The sequence below is a fragment of the Kogia breviceps genome, chromosome 5, assembly GCF_026419965.1.
Source record: "Kogia breviceps isolate mKogBre1 chromosome 5, mKogBre1 haplotype 1, whole genome shotgun sequence".
Taxonomy (NCBI): domain Eukaryota; kingdom Metazoa; phylum Chordata; class Mammalia; order Artiodactyla; family Physeteridae; genus Kogia; species Kogia breviceps.
This window is the reverse complement of record NC_081314.1, coordinates 79,237,838-79,264,038: the sequence shown is the minus strand read 5'-3', so window position 1 is coordinate 79,264,038 and position 26,201 is coordinate 79,237,838. Positions and strand designations below refer to the sequence as shown.

At 37.9% G+C, this 26,201-nt stretch overlaps 1 protein-coding gene across 2 annotated transcripts in view; it reads right to left on the bottom strand.

Annotated features, from left to right (window-relative positions):
• Positions 1-26,201, bottom strand: part of LMLN (leishmanolysin like peptidase) — a 130,757-nt gene that overhangs the window by 93,712 nt on the left and 10,844 nt on the right. For both annotated transcript variants that reach the window (XM_067034389.1, XM_059064393.2), the window contains exons 2-7: positions 16,634-16,731; positions 15,971-16,001; positions 15,004-15,086; positions 14,384-14,507; positions 8,294-8,472; positions 3,000-3,105 (exon numbers count right to left, since the gene is read on the bottom strand). In XM_067034389.1, the coding sequence (XP_066890490.1) occupies positions 3,000-3,105; positions 8,294-8,472; positions 14,384-14,507; positions 15,004-15,086; positions 15,971-16,001; positions 16,634-16,731 (621 nt within the window). The remainder of the gene's footprint in view (positions 1-2,999; positions 3,106-8,293; positions 8,473-14,383; positions 14,508-15,003; positions 15,087-15,970; positions 16,002-16,633; positions 16,732-26,201) is intronic.

Sequence of the window (26,201 nt, the reverse complement as noted above, 5' to 3'; positions counted from 1 at the left end):
ACCGCGATGAAGAGCGGCCCCCACTTGCCGCAAGTAGAGAAAGCCCTCGCACAGAAACGAAGAGCCAACACAGCCAAAAATAGATAAATTAATTAATTTTAAAAATAAATAAATAAATAAGTCTTCAATTTTAATAAGATAGTAGCTACTTCACATAGAGGTATTCAAATTCCCATTCTCTATCCCCTCTCCCAAATAAGATGAGAAAATGGGCAAAAAAATAATTACTGACATTTGATATCTCCTATTTCATTAGTGAGATTTCTTTTCTTACTTTCTTTCCTAACCTAATAACTAAAACAAAGTGCTTTTGTAACTACTAATTTAAGTATGTTTTATACATTGAGACTATGCTATAGTTTATATCCAAATAACTAACAATCACAAATGATCACTTAATTAATCAATTTCTTTGGCAAATGTCTTTGCTTACATAACTGTGGCCTGTGTCATTCAAGGCTTGCCAAAATGATTAATGGAATCCAGAGTATTCTTTTATTCCTACATTTCTTCTTTTTTAATCTCTGAAGATGCAAAGAACATTTAATGGAGTCAGGTAAGAAAATCTAAACAGTTTTTAATATACAATTCAGTGAGGTTATATAAAGGTTAAAATAGTATTCTGTGCCTCATCTTTCATAATATTCTAAATACACATTTTTTTCCACAATATCAATTTTAAAATTTTTCTAAGCACTCACATTTCAGAAGGCTTATCTGGTATTGAAAGAACCAGGAATGACTGTATTTGATAACTAGAGCATATATAACTTTATAGGGAATAAGTGTATTTGTTAAACATTTAATTCTTAGCATCCTCCAGGATGGTTTTTGAGACAAACTAATATTTTTAATTTCCTAGGTTTTTACAATTTTTTAAATAATTCAAATACACAAAAAAGTTTAAAAATCTAATAGAAACTTATGTATACTCGTTAAGAGGATTTAAGATATTCATTTTGCCACATTTTCTTCAGACTTTTTTTTTTTTTTTGTGGTACGCGGGCCTCTCACTGTTAGTGCCTCTCCCGTTGCGGAGCACAGGCTCCGGACGTGCAGGCTCAGCGGCCATGACTCACGGGCCCAGCCGCTCCGCGGCATGTGGGATCTTCCCGGACCGGGGCACAAACCCGTGTGCCCTGCATCGGCAGGCGGATTCTCAACCACTGCGCCACCAGGGAAGCCCCAGACGTTTTTTTTAAGAAATAAAACACTGCAGAATAAATATCGTTGAAGGCCCATTACCTTCACCCTTTCTCTTCCCACTTTTCCCAGAGGTAATCACTACCTTAAAGTCAATGTACATAATAACTCTCACACGTTTTTATATTCAATGGTGCCTGACTTTAATTTGAGATTCCCTGATTGCTAAAGTAAATCTGAATATGTTCTCATATACTTCTTGGCCAATTGGACCTTTTCTTTTGTGACCTGCCTGTTCATAACCTAATTTACCTCATGTCTGGGACCTCTGCATTCATGTTCACTTATATACTAGACTTAAAACCTGCTGTTTTTTTCTGGGTCTCTCAACATCAAGTATCTATTGTTTTTGAAGCTTAAAGCTTAAAATGTTACTTAGAATGATGCTTGTCTTTCATCACAATAGCAGGTTTGACTTACTTTTTTAATAAAAGAAAAAGAGATGATTCATTTTAGAATCTCCTTACTTGAAGAACAGAAGTGCTATCTGGATACACTAGAGTTTCACTGAATTATTCAATGTATTTGCTGATTTAAAGACTGAGGTCATACATAATAGCTCACGAAATAAGACTAATAAATGATAGCCACTAATTTTATTATACCTTACTATGTAGAGCATGGTGCTAAGCCATTTATATTTCATCTTATTTAATCTTCAAGAAAAAAATCCATTGTAGTATGTACTACTATCTTCATTTTATAGATGAAACAGAGGCTTACAAAGGCTAAATAATTTGTAATAGATCCCAAAGATTTTTAGCAGTAAAGCTAAGGAGATTCACACCTAGATCTGTGTGATCCATTCTCTCCCTCTCTCTTTTTTTTAATAATGTACTCTATAGTGGGTGCTACCATGTTTTTTAAAATTTTTGGTTTTTATAAATTTATTTATTTATTTTTGGCTGCGTTGGGTCTTCATTGCTGCATGGGGGCTTTCTCTAGTTGCAGTGAGCGGGGGCTACTCTTCATTGGGGTGTGCAGGCTTCTCATTGTGGTGGCTTATCTTGTTGCGGAGCACCTGCTCTAGGCATGTGGGCTTCAGTAGTTGTGGCATGTGGGCTCAGTAGTTGTGGCTTGCGAGCTCTAAGGGCACAGGCTCAGTAGTTGTGGTGCACACGCTTAGTTGCTCCGTGGCATGTGGGATCTTCCCAGACCAGGGATTGAACCCGTGTCCCCTGCACTGGCAGGCAGTTTCTTAACCACTGCCCCACCAGGGAAGTCCCATACTCTCTCTTAATCACTGCATTTTACTCCCATCTATTTTCTAAACACATGAATGATATCAGGAGGACATTTCCTAGGTATTAGGCAACTTTATTTAATTCCCCAGACATATTGTAAAAGTTTACTACTTTGGACCAATTGGGGAAAAGCAAAGTTCTGAATCAGTTAGTATATATAAAATCCAGAAAGTCTAAATAGACCAAGAACACTTTTAGAAATGAGATCTCTGTAGGAGATAAGATCTATAATTAGCATATCAGCTATCATTTTAGATGAAAGTGAATTTTTTTTAATTACTAAGTTTTTTCTTAAGAAGCTTAATCATTTTTTCAAAACTCCTATTTGCCCAATGGATTTACTTGTTTAAGTATTTTAGGTAGTATAACTCAACTGAGCTGCTATCCTAATCATTAAAAATTGTCTACTGGCAGAGGCCTAATCAACTAGGTTTTACTGAACACGATCTAAGAAGCCACATAATCTTACATTTTAACATATACATCAAAATGAGAGTATAATCAGAAAATCAAGGCATGAAGGAGAGAACAATAGTTAACAGCAAAATTTACCAGGGCATGAATAATCTCATGTTTCACTGTAGACAGCATCCCAACAAACTCCTGAGGCTGGGTAGAGATCATATTTGGACACAGGTTAGCATATCCTGCAATTGGCCTGTTAAAACAGACATTAAATTTTAAATTATATTCCAGGACAATATGTATTATACTTATTAACCTATATTTTTCTATCAAAAACTGATCAAGGTCAGAAAAATCTTTGTGAAATATTTTATAACATAACATCCAATTTTCACTATCTTTTACTTTCAAGACATATACCTGAAACACAGACCTACTAGAGCATGGACTTGAGGATATGTGGAGGGGGAAGGGTAAGCTGGGACGAAGTGAGAGAGTGGCATGGACATATATACACTACCAAATGTAAAATAGATAGCTAGTGGGAAGCAGCTGCATAGCACAGGGAGATCAGCTCTGTGCTTTGTGACCACTTAGAGGGGTGGGATAGGGAGGGTGGGAGGGAGGGAGACGCAAGAGGGAAGAGATATGGGAACATATGTATATGTATAACTGATTCACTTTGTTGTAAAGCAGAAACTAACACACCATTGTAAAACAGTTACACTCCAATAAAGATGTTAAAAAAAAAAAGACATATACCTGTGTTTTCCTATGACATGGCTAATCAACACCTGTTCCCTCAAGAGGATAGAGTCAGTTAATTATACTTCAGTGTGAATTTGTAAAGTATGTCAATATGTACCAAAAAAGGGAATGAACTAAAAAATTTAAATTGTAACACTATTTTACTTGCAAAATTCATTTCTGACTTCAGCATTTCACTATATATATAGGCACAGGGACAGACAAGTAGGTAGAGAGGAAAAGTAGGTACAAAATAGGACAATAAGCAAATCATTCAGGTTGCTGCAAGTTGCTGAACCTTCTGATTTCCATTTCACTATCCCTTTCTCTTGTCCCAATAATGCCTCCATTAACATAAAAATTAATTAATTAATTTAATTTATTTATTTTTGGCTGTGTTGGGTTTTTGTTGCTGCGCATGGGCTTTCTTCTAGTGTGGTGAGCGGGGGCTATTCTTCGCTGCGGTGCGCGGGCTTCTCACTGCGGTGGCTTCTCTTGTTGCAGAGCACGGGCTCTAGGCACGTGGGCTCCAGTAGTTGGGGTACACAGGCTCTAGAGCACAGGCTCAGTAGTTGTGGTGCACGGGTTTAGTCGCTCTGCGGCATGTGGGATCTTCCCGGACCGGGGCTCGAACCCATGTCCCCTGCATTGGCAGGCGGATTCTTAATCAATGCCATCAGGGAAGCCCAACATAAAGTTTTTTATCTTCCTATTACCTTCTTTCATACAGTATTCTATACCTTCTAGAATCTACAGAATTCTATATCTCTTTCTGAGCCTAGAACTTGAGAGTCCAAGAGGTGACGAGGACCCACAGTAATTCAATCTGTTCACCATGCACCCACCTGACTTTCAAAAGCTGTGACAAACAGTAAGGAACCCCAAGGTATTTCTCCCAACACTATCTCAACATTTTACCATAGAAATACCACAAACCTCCCCAAATGGTGATGGCCTATTTACAGAGTAACAATTTGCCTTATTTCGTTAAAAAAACATACAGTGCACTTTCTTCATACTTGAAAACAACAGACTTACACTTAGAAAAGTATGAGTATAATTCACTCAACAAAATATTGCCACGGTGACCTCTAATATATAAAATAAACGTCACTATCAGGCTTAAACCCTGTCAGGGACTTCCTACTGCATTTAGAATGAAACCACCCTGTCTACTTCTCCCTCCAATGCATCCCCTAAAGCTCTCATCCTCAAACACAGTTTCCACTGGAGTGGCTTCTAACAGCAACAGGTAGATACAGCATTTTCCTAACATAAGCTCTTTCTCCAGCTCTTTATTTGGCTGAAGCCTATTGATTTTCAGGTTATATCTAAAGTTTCACTTTTTCAAAGAGGCCTTTTTTGTCCAGTTGAACTAAATTATGTTTCCTCCTTTTGTTCTCTTTTATGTTGCAACACCCTGTCTTTTTCTACAAAGTATTTATCATATTTGAAGTCACATGTCTATTTGTATCAGTATTTAACTAATATCTGACTCCCTCTGTAATTTGTAAGTTCCATGAGACAGGTACATGTGTCTACTTTGTTCACCTAGTCTGCTGGCAACATATTAAGTGCTCAAATATTTATGGAATGAATTAATGCAATATAGCAGTTTTGAAGGAAAGTTTCACTTCTATCAAAAAGATTCAGGGGTTCCCTGGTGGCGCAGTGGTTGAGAGTCCGCCTGCCAATGCAGGGGATGCGGGTTCGTGCCCCGGTCCGGGAAGATCCCACATGCCGCGGAGCGGCTTGGGCCCGTGAGCCATGGCCGCTGAGCCTGCGCGTCCGGAGCCTGTGCTCCACAACGGGAGAGGCCACAGCAGTGAGAGGCCCGTGTACCGCCAAAAAAAAAAAAAAAAAAAAAATTCAAAACGAACAACTTAAGATATTGCTCTTCTAACATCAACATTCTCCTCATAAGAAACCAAAATTTTCCCCAGGTATGAGAATACATACATGAGTAGCTTCAGATTCACTGACACGAGGAACATTTATTCTTTCAGCTAGTCATTCATACCTAAAGTGAACCAAATGTTCAAGTGCCTTAAAGAAACATAATAGCAGTGCAATGAAAGTGAGATGCATCTCTGGGCTATGGGATTCTCATCTACGTGATAACTCCTATGTTGGATTCTCTCCCCAAAAGACAATTAGATACTTTAAGTACTTTCAGTATTATCAGATGCAGAAAGGAGTTGAACTAATCTAGACCCATCTCAACATGTGATTTTATATCCCTCTCCCTACTTCCCCAGGGAAGCTATTCTGTTCCCAATACATAGGTTCACTTTAACATGTTTTTTGTTTAAAAAAGTAATAAAAGCTCATTGGAAAAAGTTATATATCCAAAGATATAGAAATGTATGAAGAAAAAAGTAAAAATTCCCTGTTTTACAAACTACCACCACTAAATTCCACTATCACAGGTAACTGCTATCAACAATTGGGGTGCTTTATTTTTCAGAGTGACCAGCCATCCTGGTTTGCCTAGGACTGAGGGATTTCCCGGGATATGGGGCTTTCAGGGCTAAACCAAGGGTACTCCCGAGAAAATTGGGATAGCTGGTAATCCTAATTATTTTTTACTTTTACCTTAGCACATTCAAGTCCATACACAGATTTTTAAAACAGTGTATTATGTACACTGTTTTGCAATGTTCTTCTGACACTCAACAGTGTATTAAAAATAAGATTGTGTGTATGTACAATCCATATGGTTTAGGTCAAATTAAGATAAAGAGCCATGATTTTGCAGCACTGCTATTATGAAGGTATATTTCTCAAAGACATCTACTTTAAGAAGTATCTCATTTTATCAAGTAACTTGTCATTCATTTAGCACTTCAAATACCATATTTCCTTGATATTGAGATACCAGTAATTATAAAATATCATAAATTTAATGACAGCTTCTCAGGAAAAAAAGGAACACTCTATTAAATACATTTTTTTTTTACTAAACAATAGTACATATATATCTGCAAAACCATATAGCACTTCCTTCTTCAGTAATATATTAAATATTTGACTCGATGCATTCTCAACATTCAGAAGCTAAAGATTTTTGAGTTTATTTCATGGATCAACAATTACATAGTAACATGCTAACAGACTGCTTTCATAATCCATGATGCTGATTTTGACCTCCTTACCACCTTCAGTATTGACAGGATAACTCTGAAGTATATATTAATGTTTCCTTTGTATTGGCTACTTGGTACTACTAATAATTTCATTTTTTTTCATTAAATTAATTAGATATCAATAGAAGTGAAACAGCTCTTTAAAGTCAGCTAGTATTTTGATAGGTAGATGAATGTTCAGGAACTCAGCAACGGTCCTTACATTTACTGGACCATTGAATGTGGTCACATTAACTCTCCTAGATTTGAGAACATCACACACAAACTATACTGAGACATACCAGCTTCTACTGTCTTTAACTGATTTGTCTGGTGTGTAACAGACAATCTTCTGTATGCATAACAACTTTATTTCAAGGCTGCTTCACTAAGAAAAATTTTTTGAAATATTTTGTAAATAAAAGAGGACTCGGGTCTTTTACGTCAGGACTTGGGAGCTGCAGTGTGGTGCCAGATGCAAAGGAAAGTTCCAAAACATATGGGAGAAGGTTTGCTGGAAAATGACTTGGTTAAAACCTGACAATCTTACCAGGAGCATCCTGCAGGTCGATGAATACTAATGAAGCTATGACCATCACCGATTGATGATGAACAGCTTCATTTGAAATGACAGGGGTTGCTGTCTGCCTATTGAAAGAGGCCAGTTTGCCATGAAGTTCCTAAGGTGTAAACATGTCTGGCTAGTGCCATGAGATTTACTTGTCTGTTGTATGAAAACCTGGTGATCAGGAAAAGCTCTTCATTTTATGGACATGGAAAGAAAATAAAACTCAAGACAGATTATTTATTTTTTTAATTTTGAAATTGCATTTGTAAATAAATTTCTAAGCCAACATCGAATCTAGATTAATGCATACATAAGATTCAAGCCATTTCTGTTTAATCATGACACTGTCCTAGAGTCATAACCTGTTAGCCAGTATATTATTGATACTTTCTAGCTCTGAAACTGTTTTTAATGGAAAATTCTTTTTCATTTATCCAGTCGTGTAATTAAATAATTCTGAGTGAATGTTTAAAAAAAAAAAAAAGAGGACTTTTTTTTTTTTTTTTTTTTTTTGGCCAAGCGGCATGTGGGATCTTAGTCCAACTACGGACTGAACTGGCTCCTCCTGCAGTGGAAGTGCAGAGACTTAACCACTGGACTGCCAGGGACGTTCCGGGACTCTAAATTTTTTAGAGACAATTAAGCTAAGTGAAGGACATAATGATATGACAATTAGATGAACACTTATTTTGAACATCTTACAGTTTAGCACAGAAGTGCTAAAATTAAAGTTCAAATTGTTTCCTTAGAGAGGTGTCATCACTTTCAAAGAAAATTCTATTGACAGTAGACTTTTCCTTTGGAATTGGTACTTATATTACCATATGCATAGCAGTCCTATAACCTGGTTCCCCCACCACACCCCAATCCAGGCAGTATGCCATTTCTTACTACTGGAGGTAATCTGGCAAATGCACACTTCTTGTACTCTCAACACTTAGAATATGGTTTAAGAGTTCTTATTTTAGATCTTGGGAAATAAGTCTCAGGGGAAAGTTTACCTGTCCATTTTTGCTTCCTGCTGACAGTAGGCTGCATAAGAGATGATGTTTTCATGGCTGCACCTCTCAGTGGCCAGAGCACCAACATAAAGAACAAAGTCTGCATCCCGGACTCCCTCTTGGTCTGGCACACCCACTGCTCCACAGGGCCACTTACCCCCACAGCAGACTCTGCATTGCTATGCCCATGGGGGACAACAACGGAAAAACAGACCAGAGAAGAGGTTAGCTATCAGGACTTTTAATTTATAATGAATCCAGACTCTAAATATGTATGGTTTAATTTTTATTTATTATCCTTCAGCTTTTATCAAAATCCATACCTCTCTCTACTCAATTCCTAGCTCTAATTTTAAATTTATTTTATTAAAATTTCTACCTTATATACTATAATCATAAATGTATAATATTAATTAAAACAAGCAATTGCTATTTATAAAGGGCATCCAACCAGGGTACAAAAAAGACAGCAATAGAAAAGGTTTTATGAAACCTTGAAACTAGGTGAAAATTACAAGGGACTTTCTTGTACACATTTTTTTTAGCAATTTCCCATGAATCTATAGTTACTTAAAAACTAATTAATAAAAAACTTTATTTACTGGAAGTAAATAAAGTAAATAAAAAGGAAAGTAAATAGGGCTTCCCTGGTGGCGCAGTGGTTGAGAATCCGGCTGCCGATGCAGGGGACACGGGTTCGTGCCCTGGTCCGGGAAGATCCCACATGCCGCGGAGCAGCTGGGCCCATGAGCCATGGCCACTGGGCCTGTGCGTCCGGAGCCTGTGCTCCGCAACGGGAGACGCCACAACAGTGCGAGGCCCGCGTACCGCAAAAAAAAAAAAAAAAAAAAAAAAGTAAAGTAAATAAAGTTTCCTATTATAAGTATTCATGTATCTTGTTAAAAATTCAGATAATACAAAAGGATATAAGGTAAAAAGTTAAAGTCATCTTGTAATATTACCTTTCTTTCTAGTCTTCTAAACAAACTTTGCCCTTTTAACATACTTTTTTTTAACATCTTTATTGGAGTATAATTGCTTTCCAATGGTGTGTTAGTTTCTGTTTTACAACAAAGTGAATCAGTTATACATATATATATGTTCCCATATGTCTTCCCTCTTGCGTCTCCCTCCCTCCCACCCACCCTATCCCACCCCTCTAGGTGGTCACAAACCACCTAGCTGATCTCCCTGTGCCATGCAGCTGCTTCCTACTAGCTCTCCACCCCACGTTTGGTAGTGTATATATGTCCATGTCACTCTCTCACTTCGTCACAGCTTACCCTTCCCCCTCCCCATATCCTCAAGTGCATTCTCTAGTAGGTCTGTGTTTTATTCCCGTCCTACCCCTAGTCTCTTCATGACATTTTTTTTTCTTAGATTCCATATATATGTGTTAGCATATGGTATTTGTTTTTCTCCTTCTGAGTTACTTCACTCTGTATGACAGACTCCAGGTCCATCCACCTCACTACAAATAACTCAGTTTCATTTCTTTTTATGGCTGAGTAATATTCCATTGTATATATGTGCCACATCTTCTTTTTTTTTTTTTTTTTTTTTTTTTTTTGCGGTATGCGGGCCTCTCACTGCCGCGGCCTCTCCCGTTGCGGGGCACAGGCTCCGGACGCACAGGCCCAGCGGCCATGGCTCACGGGCTTAGTTGCTCCGCGGCATGTGGGATCCTCCCGGACCAGGGCACGAACCCGTGTCCCCCGCATCGGCAGGCGGACTCTCAACCACTGCGCCACCAGGGAAGCCCCACATCTTCTTTATCCATTCATCTGTCGATGGACACTTAGGTTGCTTCCATGTCCTGATATTGTAAATAAAGTTGCAATGAACATTTTGGTACATGACTCTTTTTGAATTATGGTTTTCTCAGGGTATATGCCCAGTAGTGGGATTGCAGGGTCATATGGTAGTTCTATTTGTAGTTCTTTAGGGAACCTCCATACTGTTCACCATAGTGGCTGTTTCAATTTACATTTCCACCAGCAGTGCAAGCGTGTTCCCCTTTCTCCACACCCTCTCCAGCATTTATTGTTCCTAGATTTTCTGATGATGGCCATTCTGACCGGTGTGAGATGATATCTCATTGTAGTTTTGATTTGCATTTCTCTAATGATTAATGATGTTGAGCATTCTTTCATGTGTTTGTTGGCAATCTGTATATCTTCTTTGGAGAAATGTCTATTTAGGCCTCTGCCCATCTTTGGATTGGGTTGTTTGTTTTTTTGTTATTGACCTGCATCAGTTGCTTATAAATTTTGGAGATTAATCCTTTGTCAGTTGATTCATTTGCAACTATTTTCTCCCATTCTGAGGGTTGTCTTTTGGTCTTGTTTATGGTATCCTTTGCTGTGCAAAAGCTTTTAAGTTTCATGAGGTCCCATTTGTTTATTTTTGTTTTTATTTCCATTTCTCTAGGAGGTGGGTCAAAAAGGATCTTGCTGTGATTTATGTCAGACTGTTCTGCCTACGTTATCCTCTAAGAGTTTGATAGTGTCTGGCTTACATTTAGGTCTTTAACCCATTTTGAGTTTATTTTTGTGTATGCTGTTAGGAAGTGTTCTAATTTCATACTTTTACATGTACCTGTCCAGTTTTCCAAGCACCACTTATTAAAGAGGCTGTCTTTTCTCCACTGTATATTCTTGCCTCCTTTATCAAAGATAAGGTGACCATATGTGTGTGGGTTTATCTCTGGGCTTTCTATCCTGTTCCATTGATCTATATTTCTGTTTTTGTGCCAGTATCATACTGTCTTGATTACTGTAGCCTTGTAGTATAGTCTGAAGTCAGGGAGCCTGATTCCTCCAGCTCCATTTTTCGTTCTCAAGATTGTTTTGGCTATTCGGGGTCTTTTGTGTTTCCATACAAATTAGGCAATTTTTTGTTCTAGTTCTGTAAAAAATGCCAGTGGTAGTTTGATAGGGATTGCATTGAATCTGTAGATTGCTTTGGGTAGTAGAGTCATTTTCACAATGTTGATTCTTCCAATCCAAGAACATGGTATATATCTCTCCATCTATTTGTATCATCTTTAATTTCTTTCATCAGTGTCTTATAATTTTCTGCATACAGGTCTTTTGTCTCCTTAGGTAGGTTTATTCCTAGATATTTTATTCTTTTTGTTGCAATGGTAAATGGGAGTGTTTTCTTAATTTCACTCCCAGATTTTTCATCATTAGTGTATAAGAATGCCAGAGATTTCTGTGCATTAATTTTGTATCCTGCTATTTTACCAAATTCATTGATTAGCTCTAGTAGTTTTCTGGTAGCGTCTTTAGGATTCTCTATGTATAATATCATGTCATCTGCAAACAGTGACATCTTTACTTCTTCTTTTCTGATTTGGATTCCTTTTATTTCTTTTTCTTCTCTGATTGCTGTGGCTAGAACTTCCAAAACTATGTTGAATAAGAGTGGTGAGAGTGGGCAACCTTGTCTTTTTCCTGATCTTAGTGGAAATGGTTTCAGTTTTTCACCGTTGAGGATGATGTTGGCTGTGGGTTTGTCATATATGGCCTTTATTATGTTGAGGAAAGTTCCCTCTATGCCTACTTTCTGCAGGGTTTTTATCAAAAATGGGTTGAATCAAATCTAGATTGATGCATCCATAAGATTCAAGCCATTTCTGTTTAATTATGTCACTGTCCTAGAGTTGTAACCTGTTAGCCAGTATATTATTGATGCTTTCTAGCTCTGAAACTGTTTTTAATGGAAAATTATTTTTCAGTTATCCAGTTGTGTAATTAAATAATTTTGAGTGAATGTTTTATCAAAAATGGGTTGAATTTCCCTTGCTGCTTTTTTTCTTTTTTTTCTTTTTTTATGCTGTACTTGGGCCTCTCACTGCTGTGGCCTCTCCCGTTGCGGAGCGCAGGCTCAGTGGCCACGGCTTACGGGCCCAGCCGCTCCGTGGCATGTGGGATCTTCCCGGACTGGGGCACAAACCTGTGTCCCCGGCATCGGCAGGCAGACTCTCAACCACTGCACCACCAAGGAAGCCCTCCCTTGCTGCTATGTTTTCTTTGTATTTAATTTTTGATAGTTTGATTAATATGTGTCTTGGCGTGTTTCTCCTTGGATTTATCCTGTATGGGACTCTCTGTGCTTCCTGGACTTGATTAACTATTTCCTTTCCTATATTAGGGAAGTTTTCAACTATAATCTCTTCAAATATTTTCTCAGTCCCTTTCTTTTTCTCTTCTTCTTCTGGGACCCCTATAATTCGAATGATGGTGTGTTTAATGTTGTCCCAGAGGTCTCTGAGACTGTCCTCAGTTCTTTTCATTCTTTTTTCTTTATTCTGCTCTGCAGTAGTTATTTCCACTATTTTATCTTCCAGGTCACTTATCCGTTCTTCTGCCTCAGTTATTCTGCTATCGATACCATCTAGAGTATTTTTAATTTCATTTATTGTGTTGTTCATCATTTCTTGCTTCCTCTTTATTTCTTCTAGGTCGTTGTTAAATGTTTCTTGCATTTTCTCTATTCTATTTCCAAGATTTTGGATCATCTTTACTCTTATTATTCTGAATTCTTTTTCAGTAGACTGCCTATTTCCTCTTCATTTGTTAGGTCTGGTGGGTTTTCACCTTGCTCCTTCATCTGCTGTGTGTTTATCTGTCTTCTCATTTTGCTTATCTTACTGTGTTTGGGGTCTGCTTTTCGCAGGCTGCAGGTTCGTAGTTCCCGTTGATTTTGGTGTCTGTCCCCAGTGGCTAAGGTTGGTTCAGTGGGTTGAGTAGGTTTCCTGGTTGGAGGAACTAGTGCCTGTGTTTTGGTGGATGAGGCTGGATCTTGTCTTTCTGGTGGGCAGGTCCACGTCTGGTGGTGTGTTTTGGGGTGTCTGTAGCCTTATTATGATTTTAGGCAGCCTCTCTGCTAATGGATGCGGCTGTGTTCCTGTCTTGCTAGTTGTTTGGCATAGGGTGTCCAGCACTGTAGCTTGCTGGTTGTTGAATGAAGCTGGGTCTTGGTGTTGAGATGGAGATCTCTGGGAGATTTTCGCCGTTTGATATTATGTGGAGCTGGGAGGTCTCTTGTGGACCAGTGTCCTGAAGTTGGTTCTCCAACCTCAGAGGCACAGCCCTGATGTCTGGCTGGAGCACCAAGGGCCTTTAATCTACAAGGCAACTGAGGAAAAATATCTTCCCTCCGATGAGTGTCCTGTAGAATAATGGAGAAAGCACTAAACTGCAATCAGGTGACTGGATTCTGTCTTCAGTTTTGTTTCCTCAATGTTCCCACCTTGGGGAGAAGGCGGCCAGGGTGGAGGTGGCGGCTCAATTTTTAATTTTTAAATGAAATAGACTAACTACTCATACTGATTTACAACTATTTTTTTCCATTTAAAAGCTTAACTATCTTTCCAAATCAGTATATAAAGATCTATTTCGTTCTTTTTTTAAAAAATATTATTTTATTTATTTCGGCTGCACCGGATCTTAGTTGTGGCATGCAGACTCTTAGTTGCGGCATGTGTATGGGATCTAGTTCCCCAACCAGGGACTGAACCTGGGCCCCCTGCATTGGGAGCACAGAGTCTTACCCGCTGGACCACCAGGGGAGTCCTTCTACTTCATTCTTTAACAGCTGTGTAGTGCTCCATTATGTGATTATGCCATAACTTAACTAATATTAATATAGGCATATTTATAGTTTTGCAAAGAATATCCTTGAACATATATTACATAGTTATAAGTATTTTTATGGAATACATTTCCAGGTTGGGTTAAAGCATACACATTATTTTTATTTGAAGAGATCATGTTAAATTGCCCTTTAAAAATTCTGAGGTATACAGCTGCTAAAAGATGTTTTGGAGGGCAAAGATAAAGTCCTAAGCAGAAATGATTCAGCAGCCCCAGAGATAAATTGAAAAAAGAAAAAAAATAATTAAATTCACTTGAAAACCAATGAAAGAATAAAATCAGCACACCTAACTGTGATTACTTTTGGTAGAGAATGAAGTTTTTGAACTTAAGTCTGTAAAATCTTCTTAGTGACAATCACAGAGTGAAAATCTGTCATAAGTTTATCCTAAAGAATAAGAACATTGCTAAGAGCAGGGTGAAATACCTGGAGGTGCTCCTCAGGCACTATAATGGGGCCACATTTTGTATGCTCTGCACATTCCTCAGTACAGCATCTATGGTGATTATTTTCCTTCCGTAGGTATTGGTATTGGTTTGTTGCACATTGTCTTCAGTTCATTTGTACATCAAAGTTTAATTACCAAAAAAAAAATAAAGATGAGTTCACAGCAGTTAAAACACTGTAAAAAACTAGTAGCTGTTATATTTAGTTCATTTATAATAGTTACTATTTTAGTTAGAAAAGTAGTCTAAGAAAGAATTTTGGTTCCATGGCAAATCCTTCTGATCTGGGTTTTCAAACACTCAAATACTTCAAAAGCCAACACTGTACACATGAAGGAGGAAGGAAGGGGATATGGGAAAAAGGGTACAACTACACCCAAGGAAAAGATCCAGTGGGTCACCTCATAATGGAAAATTGGGGAAAGAATGATTACCCAACAGATACTCTTTTATTGTTTTTAAATATCTTACAGTTTGGTCTCCAGGAACCAGCATAATAAAATACTCCAGTATAAATATCACAATTTGCCATACTGACAGAATGGGGAGGGCAGAGTACTAAACAACTTAAGAAAATGACCTGTGTGTAATGTGACATACCTACTAAGTAATATGGTGCCCGCAGGTCTACGAACCTGAAAAGTCTTCTCTAAATAAGAAACAGCTTGTGGAAAAAGTTTGGCCTAAATAAACGTTGGAAAAAAAAAACAGTCAGAATTACAGCTAAAAGATAAAACTATATTTAAAACAAGTAAGCATAGGATATTAATGACTAAGGGGAAAGAAGGAAAAAGCCTTATAATTCTGGAATATAGGTACTAGTCAAAGGTTGTGTGACTAGGGCTGGGGAAAGATTGAGTCTAGGAGCAAAGGAATTTCCTCATTTAATAGTTTAGTTTGGAGGAAAGAACACCAGAAAGTTCCTTCCCTACCCCATTTAAATAGAATATTATAAAACATAAATCACAACTATTAATCTTACTTTAAATTTGAGACTGATTTAGATTATTCCAACATGAAGGTAGTTTATGTTAAGAAAATCTTATATTTAGAAGATATACTTTAGCCTCACCCATTTCTGTGGCCCACAATGAACTGGCTTAATGTGTGTGTGTGCCTCTGTAACAGTTAAAAAACTTATGAGGCTAGCACCTCTATAAATGACCTTGGCATTTCATACTATCAGGCCAATTAATCTTCAGGAGAATGAGCATTTCCACCAAGAGAATAGTGTTCTCAATGTTTTTAAAACATCGTCTTTTTCATCCTATCCGAAGCATGCTCTGCTCCCATAAAACTTAAGAGGACAAGTAAAAAAATGAGAATGATTTAATATCAAATTATAAAATGAGAAGACTAACTTAATATCAGATATGAACAAAGTTTTGGTGAGTGCATCACAAAAACACCTTGGTGATAATGAGAAATACATTCACTACCAACACCTTTTATACAGTCATTCACAAAATAGTCATATGTATGTTTTTCATTACTGAAGTAAAATTTACATACAATAATATGCACCATTTTAAGTGTCCAATTCAAGATATGAGTATTTATTACATACCTTTACAAGGTGTCTTTTCTCAGGGATCAACCTGAAAATGATGACATAAAACATAAAGATTGCCATGCTGAGGGCAAACCATTATCTCATTTTTGTTCAGAATACAACTGGCAGGAGTCCCAAGGAATGCTTTGGGGAAGCATGCCATATCAGTCCCTCTAAATCTCAATGAGCATTTAAGAGTTGATCACATACTGTCTCATTCATTTGGGAAGTTAAAGATAGGGAAAGACATCAGCTACTCCCAATAGCTCTTCATAAACTACTACAGATTCATAATCTATCTCTTTTCTGGACAACCTCTTACTCTAAATTAAAAATTAGGCTATATCATCTCTCTGGTTAATAATTTTGTAAATGTTCTTGTTATTGAATATATTAGTATTTTGTCTTATTGTTCCTCTAAGTACTTAAGTGCCTTCCAGGTCTGTTATTGACCACATAAGTAGATATACACTGGTGTGTTTAAATTATTCATGATGTATAGATTTAAATCATATCCCATGGCCTTCATCTTTCTAAACTAAAAAGCATATTTAGCTTAATTCCATTTTGAGGGTACATTAGCATCTAGTTCCATTTATGGAACTCCAGGTAACAGATGAAAATATTTTCAATAGTTTGATTCTTAATAAAAAAGATGACAAATAATGGTGTACTTACTCTTCAATACTTTTATCGTAGACAGTCTTGATTCTTAAATGTTCATTAACATCTCTCTTTACAACATGATTTGCCTTAAGATGGACTTTATTTATGACCTGAAAAAAAGGAACAGATTTGAAAAAAATGTATAGATTAGCTAATAGAGGTCCCAACTTAAAATTAGTAAACTAAATTTCAAGTGTAATACCCAGAAAAAATACAAGAACTAAATAAATTGAGAGACAGTTCATGCTCATGGATAGGAAGACTCAATTCCCAACTTCATCTATAGATTCAATGCAATCCCAATCAAAATCCCAGCAAGTTATGTTGTGCATGTCAACAAACTAATTCCAAAGTTTATACAGATGGCAAAAAACCAAGAATAGCCAACAAAATGTTGAAGAAAAAAAAGTTGGAGGACTGACACTACCTGACTTCAAGATTTACTATAAAGTTACATTATGAAGACAGTGTGGTACTGGCAAAAGAAGAAACAAATAGACCAACAGAACAGAATAGAGAGCCCAGAAATAGGCCCACATAAGTACATTCAACTGATCTTTGACAAAGGAAAAAAGGCAATACAATGGAACAAAGATGGTCTTTTCAACAAATGGTGCTGGAACAACTGGATATTCACATGGGAAAAAAAAAAAAGAATCTGGAGACAGACCTTACATCTTTCAGAAAAATTAACTCAAAATGGATTATAGACCTAAAATGTAAAATATAAAACTATATAAAACTCTTAGAATATACCATAGGAGAAAAACCAGATGTCCTTGGATACAGTGATGACTTTTTAGATATAACACTAAAGGTATGATCCACGAATGAAATAATTGATAATTTCAATTTTATTAAAATTAAAAACTTCTGATCAATGAAGGTTAACATCAAGAGAATATGAGGACAAGCCACAGACTGGGAGAAAATATTTGCAAAAGACAAATCTGAGGCTTTCCTGGTGGTGCAGTGGTTGGGAGTCCACCTGCAGATGGGGGGGCGGGGCGTGGGTTCGTGCCCCGGTCCAGGGGGATCCCACATGCCGCGGAGCGGCTGGGCCCGTGGGCCGTGGCACTGGGTCTGCGCGTCCGGGGCCTGTGCTCCGCAACGGGAGGGGCCGCAGCAGTGAGAGGCCCGCGTACCACAAAAAAAAAAAAAAAGACAAATCTGATAAAGGACTATTATCCAAAATATACAAAGAACGCTTAAAACTCAACAGTAAGAAAATGAGAGACTTCCCTGGTGGTCCAGTGGTTAAGACTATGCTCTTCCAATGCAGAGGACCTGGGTTCGATCCCTTTTGGGGGAACTAAGATCCCACATGCCATGCCCAGTGCCGCCAAAAGAAAGAAAAAGAAAATGAACAACCCAAGTAAAATATGTGCCAAAAACCTTAATAGACACCTCACCAAAGAAAGTATATAGATGGCAAATAAACATACGAAGAGACGTTTCACATTATATGTCATCAGGGAAATGCAAATTAAAACAAGATATCACTATACACCTATTAGAATGGCCAAAATCTGGAACACATACTATACCAAATGCTGCCAAGGATGTGGATCAACAGAACACTCATTCATTGCTGGTGGGCATGCAAAATGTACAGCTACTTTGGAAAACATTTTGGCAGTTTTAACCACCCAGCAATCATGCTCTTTGGTATTTGCACAAATGAGTTAAAAACTTATATCCAAACTAAAACCTGTTCATGGATGTTTATAGCAGCTTTATTCATAATTGCTACAACTTAGAAGCAGCCAAGATGTTCTTCAAGAGGTGAGTGGATAAATAAACAGTGGTACATCCAGACAATGGAATATTATTCAGAGCTACAAAGATGAGCTATTAAGCCAGGAAAAGACATGGAGGAACCTTAAATGCATATCAGTAAGTGAAATAAGCCAATCTGAAAAGGTTACATACTATATGATTCCAACTATATGACATTCTGGAAAAGGCAAAACTACGGAAACAGTAAAAAGATCAGGTTTGCCAGGGATGGAGGGGTGAGGGATTAATAGACAGAGTACAGAGGATTTTGAGGGCAGTGGAACTACCCTGTATGATACTGTAATGATGGCTACATGTCGTTATACATTTGTCCAGACCCACAGAATGTACAACCCGAAGAGTAAATCCTAATGTAAACTATGGACTTTGGGTGACTATGACATGTCAATATAGTTTTATCAATTATAACAAAAGTACCACTCTGGTTGGGGATGTTGATAATAGGGGAGCCTATGCATGTGAGGAGTAACAGAGTATTTGGGAAATCTCTGTACCTTCTTCACAATTTTGCAGTGAATCTAAAACTGCTTTTAAAAAATAGTCTTTAGGGCTTCCCTGGTGGCGCAGTGGTTGAGAATCCGCCTGCCGATGCAGGGGACACGGGTTCGTGCCCCGGTCCGGGAAGATCCCACATGCCGCGGAGCGGCTGGGCCCGTGAGCCATGGCCGCTGAGCCTGCGCGTCCGGAGCCTGTGCTCCGCAACGGGAGAGGAGGCCACAACAGTGAGGGGCCCGCGTATCGCAAAAAAAAAAAAAAAAAAAAAAAAAAAAAAAAAAATAGTCTTTAAGGGCTTCCCTGGTGGTGCAGTGGTTAAGAATCTGCCTGCCAATTCAGGGGACACAGGTTCGAGCCCTGGTCCAGGAAGATCCCACATGCTGCAGAGCAACTAAGCCTGTGTGCCACAACTAATGAGCCTGCACTCTAAAGCCCACAAGCCACAACTACTGAAGCCCATGTGCCTAAAGCTCCACAACGAGAAGCCACCGCAATGAGAAGCCTGCGCACCTCAATGAAGAGTAGCCCCCACTCGCCACAACTAGAGAAAGCCCACACGCAGCAACAAAGACCCAACACAGCCAAAATAAAATAAATAAATAAATAAATAATAGTCTTTAATTTTTAAAAAAAATGAAGATGAGAAGACAATGGAACAAATAGTTAAAGCGCTAAAAGAAAGATGTTCAATACTGAAGTGTATCTCCAATGAAACTACCCTTCAAAAACGAAGAGGAAATAAAGATATTTCAGATAAAACTTGAGAGAATTCATCACCAGCAGACCTCCACTACAGGAAACACTAAAGAAAGTTCTTCATGGTAATGGAAATGACACTAGAGGGTAACTTGGATCTTGTCTTAGTTCAGGCTGCTATAACAGAATGCCATAAACTGGGTGGCTAACAAACAACAGAAATTTACTTCTCACAGTTCTGGAGGCTGACAAGTCCAAGATCAAGGCGCCAGAAGACTGGGTGCCTGGTGAAGGCCCACTTCTTGTTTCTTAAGGCCATAGTCTGGTTGTATCCTCTGGCAGAAGGGGCAAGGAGCTCTTTCATAAGGGTATTAATCTCATTCATAAGGGCTCTGCCCTCATGACCTAATAATCTATCAAAGACCCCATCTCCTAACCATTATATTGAGAGTTAGGCTTTCAACATATGAATTTTGGGGGAACACAAACATCAGTATATACAAGATCTGTAGGAAGGAATATGGACAAGTGGAAATGTTAGATAAGTAAATACAAAAGTCTATTGTGTAGAAAACAGTTAACATAGCAGGCCTAAGACTACTATCTTTATTTTTATTTTATTTATTTATTTATTTTTTTTTTTTGTGGTATGTGGGCCTCTCACTGCTGTGGCCTCTCCCATTGCTGAGCTCAGGCTCCGGATGCGCAGGTTCAGCAGCCATGGCTCACAGGCCCAGCCACTCTGCAGCATGTGGGATGTTCCCAGACCGGGGCCTGAACCCGTGTCCCCTGCATCAGCAGGCAGACTCTCAATCACTGAGCCACCCGGGAAGACCCGACTACTATCTTTAGAAAGACCTGCTTGCAAGTTTGACCTTTCACTGGTCCCAGAATTTGAATGGTAAACAGTCCCTACACTGACATAAAACTTCCCTAAGCAATAAGGCAGTCTCACTGTGCCCAAACTGTTAACAGAAATAATACAGTTTATGCTGAACATCTGTTTACTTCTCAGAGTCAGGAATGTTAGTGACTGAAATTGTGCCTACATGACCAATCTCCAATAAAAACCCTGGTCTCCTAGACTCAGATGAGCTTCCCTGTAGACAACAATTTGTGCTTGTTCTTACAAGTTACTGCTAAATGGATTAAGCATGTCCTATGTGACTCCACTAGGAGAGGACTCTTGGAAATGTCAACAAAAATTCAACTAACAGTCAAGTTAAGAAGAGAAAAGGGTATTTAATTTGGGCCCAACTGAGGATTATAACCTGGGAGATAGACTCTCAGAAGTTCTGAGAACTGTTATGCCTGTTAGAAGTCAAAGGCACAGTCATATACATTCTCAAGACAAAGAATCATACATCAAAATGACATACTGATATTTTACATAAAGTTCACCAAAGATATATAGTCCAGGTAAGCACGTACAAAGGCAAAGAGAACAGTAAGTCACTACGGCCCCCTACAGAGTTGGGAAAGAATGGTATTCTTTTAAGAAATTACATTGCTAGTGCCAGAAGAAAGGGAAAAAATTGGATCTTTATGATCCAGCAGGCATTCCCATCTTGGAGGAGGTCTGGTTAATGTGTAATTCAAATGCACAAAAGGAGGGAGGGAGGAGGCCCAAACGGACACAGAGACAGAACTTTATGTTTAAATTTTCTTGTCCTGCCTTAAAATACATATTTTATTTCATCAGAAGCTTGTGTCCGGTTTCCTTCAGTTTTTGCTCCGGGAGCCTTTTCTTTTTACTGATTGTGTTTGATATGTATCCTTTCACTGTAATAAATCTTAGCTGTGAGTATAACTATATGCTGAGTCCTATGAGCCCTTCCAGCAAATCACTAAACCTGGGGTGGTTTGGAGACCTTCAACACAATTATACACATATTTTTTTTCTTCTTTTCATTTCTTTAGAGACATTAACTGTTTAAAACTAAAATTATAAAATTGCAATTGTGAGATTTATAATATATGTAGTTATTATATAGTATGGTAATAGCAAAAGGACAAGGAAATAGTGACACTATACTGTTGAAAAGTTGCCATATTTAACATGACTATAAACTTTAAGTAGATGTCACAAATTCAAGATACATATTACAATCAATAGAGCAAACATTCAAAAATATATTGCTTTTTATTGTTGGTTAATTACACCTCAATTTAAAAAGTAAAGCAAAGAGATATAGCTAAAAAGTAAACAAAGGAATTAAAATAGAATACTAAAAAACAGAAGGCACAAACAGTCAAGTGAAACAAAGAGGAAAAAATAGCTAAACTGCCAATCCAAACCCAACCATGTCAAAAATCACATTAAATGTAAAAGGACTGAACATTCTTGTTAGAAAGCAGAGACTGTCAGACTAGACAGAGCAAGATGCAACTATTTGCTATCTATAAGAAGCCCATTTTAACTATAAAGACACAGAGAAATTGAGAGTATAAGGATGGAAAAACACACATCATGTAAACACTAATCAAAAGAAAGCCAGAGTGGCTATATTAGTATTAGACAAAGTATATTTCGAAACAAGGAGTATTAATTACCAGGAATAAAGAGAGGGGCAGTATGTAATGCTAAATGGGTCAATTCACCAAAAAAATAACAGTGTAAAATGTGTAAACATCTAACAGCAGAGCTGCAAAATACATGAAGCAAAAACTGAAAACTGAAAGAAGAAATAAACAAATCCACAATTATAGCTGGTGACTTCAACATTCCTATCTCAGTAATCAACACAAGTAGACAGAAAATCAGTAAGGACATGGGAGACCTGAGCAGCACTACAACTAACTTGACTTAAATGACATTTATAGAACCACCTGCCCCAACATCAGCAGAATGTACATTCTTCTCAAGTACACACAGAACGTTAACCTGGTTAGATTTTTGGCTATAAAAACATTTTTTACTATAAAACAATCCTTAAGAAATACAAAAAACTGAAATCATACAAAGGATGTTTGCTATCCATAACTAAATTAAACTAAAATGCAATTAGGGAAAGATAACTGGGAAATCTCCAAATATTAGAAAATCAAACTTTTTGTGTGTGTGTGTGCCACACCACAAGGCCTTTGGGACCTTAGTTCCCTGACCAGGGATTCACTGTGCCCCCTGTAGTGAAAGCTCGGAGCCATAACCACCAGGGAATTCCCAAACAACAAACTTTAAAATTATCCTTAGGTTGAAGATGAAGTCACAAAGGAGATTAGAAAATATTTTTAATTGAATGATAATAAGATTACAAGCAATTAATAATTTTAAAAATAAATTTATTTATTTTTGGCTGTGTTGGGTCTTTGTTGCTGCACGTGGGCTTCCTCTAGTTGCAGCGAGCAGGGGCTACTCTTCTTTGCGGTGCAGGCTTCTCACTGCTGTGGCTTCTCTCATTGTGGAGCATGGGCTCTAGGCATGTGGGCTTCAGTAGTTGTAGCACATGGGCTCAGTAGTTGTGGCTCATGGGCTCTAGAGCACAGGCTCAGTAGTGTGGCACATGGGCTTAGTTACTCCACGGCATGTGGGATCATCCCAGACCAGGGATCGATCCCGTGTCCCCTGCATTGGCAGGCAGATTCTCAACCACTGGGCCACCAGAGAAGCCCAGCAATTAATATTTGTGTGATGTAATTAGTGTTTAGAAATTTATAACTTTAAATACTTATATTAGAAAAAATAATCTCAAATTAATGACCTAAGCTTCCATCTTAAGAAACTAGAAAATGAAGGGCAAATTAAACTCAAAAAAAGCAGAAGAAAGTAAATAATAAAGAACAGAAATCAATTAAACAGAAAACAGAAAAATGATAGAGAAAAATCAATGAAACCAAGTGGCGGTTCTTTGAGAAGATCAATATAATTGATATATCTCTAAGCAGACTAAGAAAGAAGATATCAATTACCAATACCAAGAATGAAACAGGACATATCACTATAGACTTTACAGACTGTGATATTGTGATTTATAATAAAAAATATATATATTTGGTCTTTATCCCATTTTTGGAATTTCCTAAGACCTCTGGAATTTCCTAAATGATGAAAGTGATCAGGCGTCTTTTGTCATGTTAATGAGGTAACTTTTGGAAGCACCTAAGGGTGGAGACTGGTTACCAGTGGAGCCAAGCATGTGAATAGAAGATTGGAACTTTCAGTCCTTTCCACCCCCTCTAACCTCTGAGGAGAGGAGAGGGGCTGGAGATCAAGTTCAACCACCAATGCCCAATGATTTAATCAATTATATCTATGTAATGCCTACCTAAAACCCAAAAGGATGGGGTTTGGAGAGATTCCAGGGTTGTGAACACATGGAGATTCTGGGAAAGTGACATGTTCAGAAAGCACAGAAGCTCTGTGCCCTTTCTCCATATGTTGCCCTATACATCTCTTCCACCTGACTGTTCTTGAGCTACATCCTCTTATAATAAACCAGTAAGCTAGTAAGTAAAAATTTTCTCTGAGCTCTGTGAGCCTCTTTAGCAAATTAATCAAAACCAAAGAGGGGGTTGTTGGAACTTCCGATAGCTGGTTGGTCAGAAGCACAGGTAACCACCTGGACTTACATTGGATCAAATGGGGGAGAAGGGGCAATGCTGTAGGTCTGAACTCTTAACCTGTGGAATCTGATGCTATCTCTGGGTAGACAGTGTCAGAATTGAGTTGAATTGTGGGACACTCACCTGGTGTTGGAGAGTGGTTTGGTGATGTGTGGAAAACCCTTGACACATTAGAATTGGTAACTCAGAACCCTTTACAGACATTTAAAAGATCAAATGGAAACATTAAGAAAACTGCATTTCCATAAATTTGACAACTTTGATGAAATGAAATTCTTTGAAAGATATGACTTACCAAAACACAATCAAAAAGAAATAGATAACCTCAATAGTCCAATATCTATTAAAGAAAATAAGTTCATAGTTTATAACACTCCAATATAGAAAATTCCAGGGTGAGATACCTCCATTCATGAATTCTACTAAACATTTAAGGAAGAAACAATACTGCTTGTATACAAACTCTTTCTGAAAGTAGAAGAGGAAGAAATATTTCCTCATTCATTCTATAAGGCCAGCATTACCCTAATACCAATCCCAACAAAGCTACAGAAGGAAAAAAAACAACTACAAACCAATATCCTTAATGATATATGCAAAATCATCAGAAAAACACTAGCAAATGAAATCCAGCAAAATGTAAAAAGGTAATACATCATGATCAAGTGGGGTTTTTATCTCAGGGGGATGCAAGGCTAGTTCATCATTCCAAAAAAATCAATCAATGTAACTCACAATATCAAAAGAATAAAGAAGAAAAGCTACATGATTATAACAATTGATGCAGAAAAGACACTTAATAAAATTCAACACCCATTCATGACAAAAACAGTCAGCAGACTAGAAACAAAAAGTAATTTTCTTAACCTGATAAGGCACATCTACCAAAAATCTACAAACTAATACTTTTCTTTGCATTAAAATTTTTTATAGGGACTTCCCTGGTGGCACAGTGGTTAAGAATCCACCTGCCAATACAGGGGACACAGGTTAGATCCCTGGTCCAGGAAGATCCCACATGCTGCGGAGCAACTAAGCCCACGTGCCACAACTACTGAAGCTCACGTGCTGCAACTACTGAACCCACACGCTGCAACTACTGAACCCCGCTCTAGGGCCCGTGTGCCACAACTACTGAAGCCTGTGCGTCTACAGCCCATGCTCCACAACAAGAGAAGTCACCTCAATGAGAAGCCTGTGTACTGCAACGAAGAGTAGTCCCCGCTCACCGCAACTAGAGAAAACCCACGTGCAGCAATGAAGACCCAATGCAGCAAAAAAGAAAAAAAAATTTTTTAATACAATTATGAAAGGTTACTTTCAATTTACAATTATTACAAAATATTGGCTATAGTCCCTGTGTTGTACAATACATCCTTAAGCCTATCTTATACTCAGTAGTTTGTAGTTCTCCCCTCTCACACCCCTCACTGGTTACCACTAGATTGTTCACTGTATCTATGAGTCTGCTTCCTTTTTGTTATATTCACTAGTTTGTTGCATTTTTAAGATTCCACATATAAGTGATATCATACAGTATTTGCCTTTCTCTGTCTGACTTATTTCACTCAGCATAATGCCCTCCAAGTTCCTCCATGTTGCTGCAAATGGCAAAGTTTTGTTCTTTTTTAAAGCTCAGTAGTGTTCCATGCAACTAATACTCTTAATAGTGAAAGACTGAATGATTTCCCCCTAAGATCAAGAACAATGCAAGGATGTCTACTCTCACCACTCGTATTCAATATTATAATGAAGGTCCTAGTCAGTATGATAAGGCAATATTAACAATAAATATTTGTAATAAGCAAAAGATACATATTGTAATCCTTAAAGCAAACACACACACACACGCAGCACGTGCACGAACCCCACAGATAAGTGAAATGTATCAATAAAATGATGGAAAATTCTAACCATAAGCAAGGTGAAATGGCTATACTAATATCAGCAAAGCAGACTTCAAGACAGAGAGTATCACCAGAAATAAAGAGTAACATTTTATAATAATACGGGGTTAATACCTCAG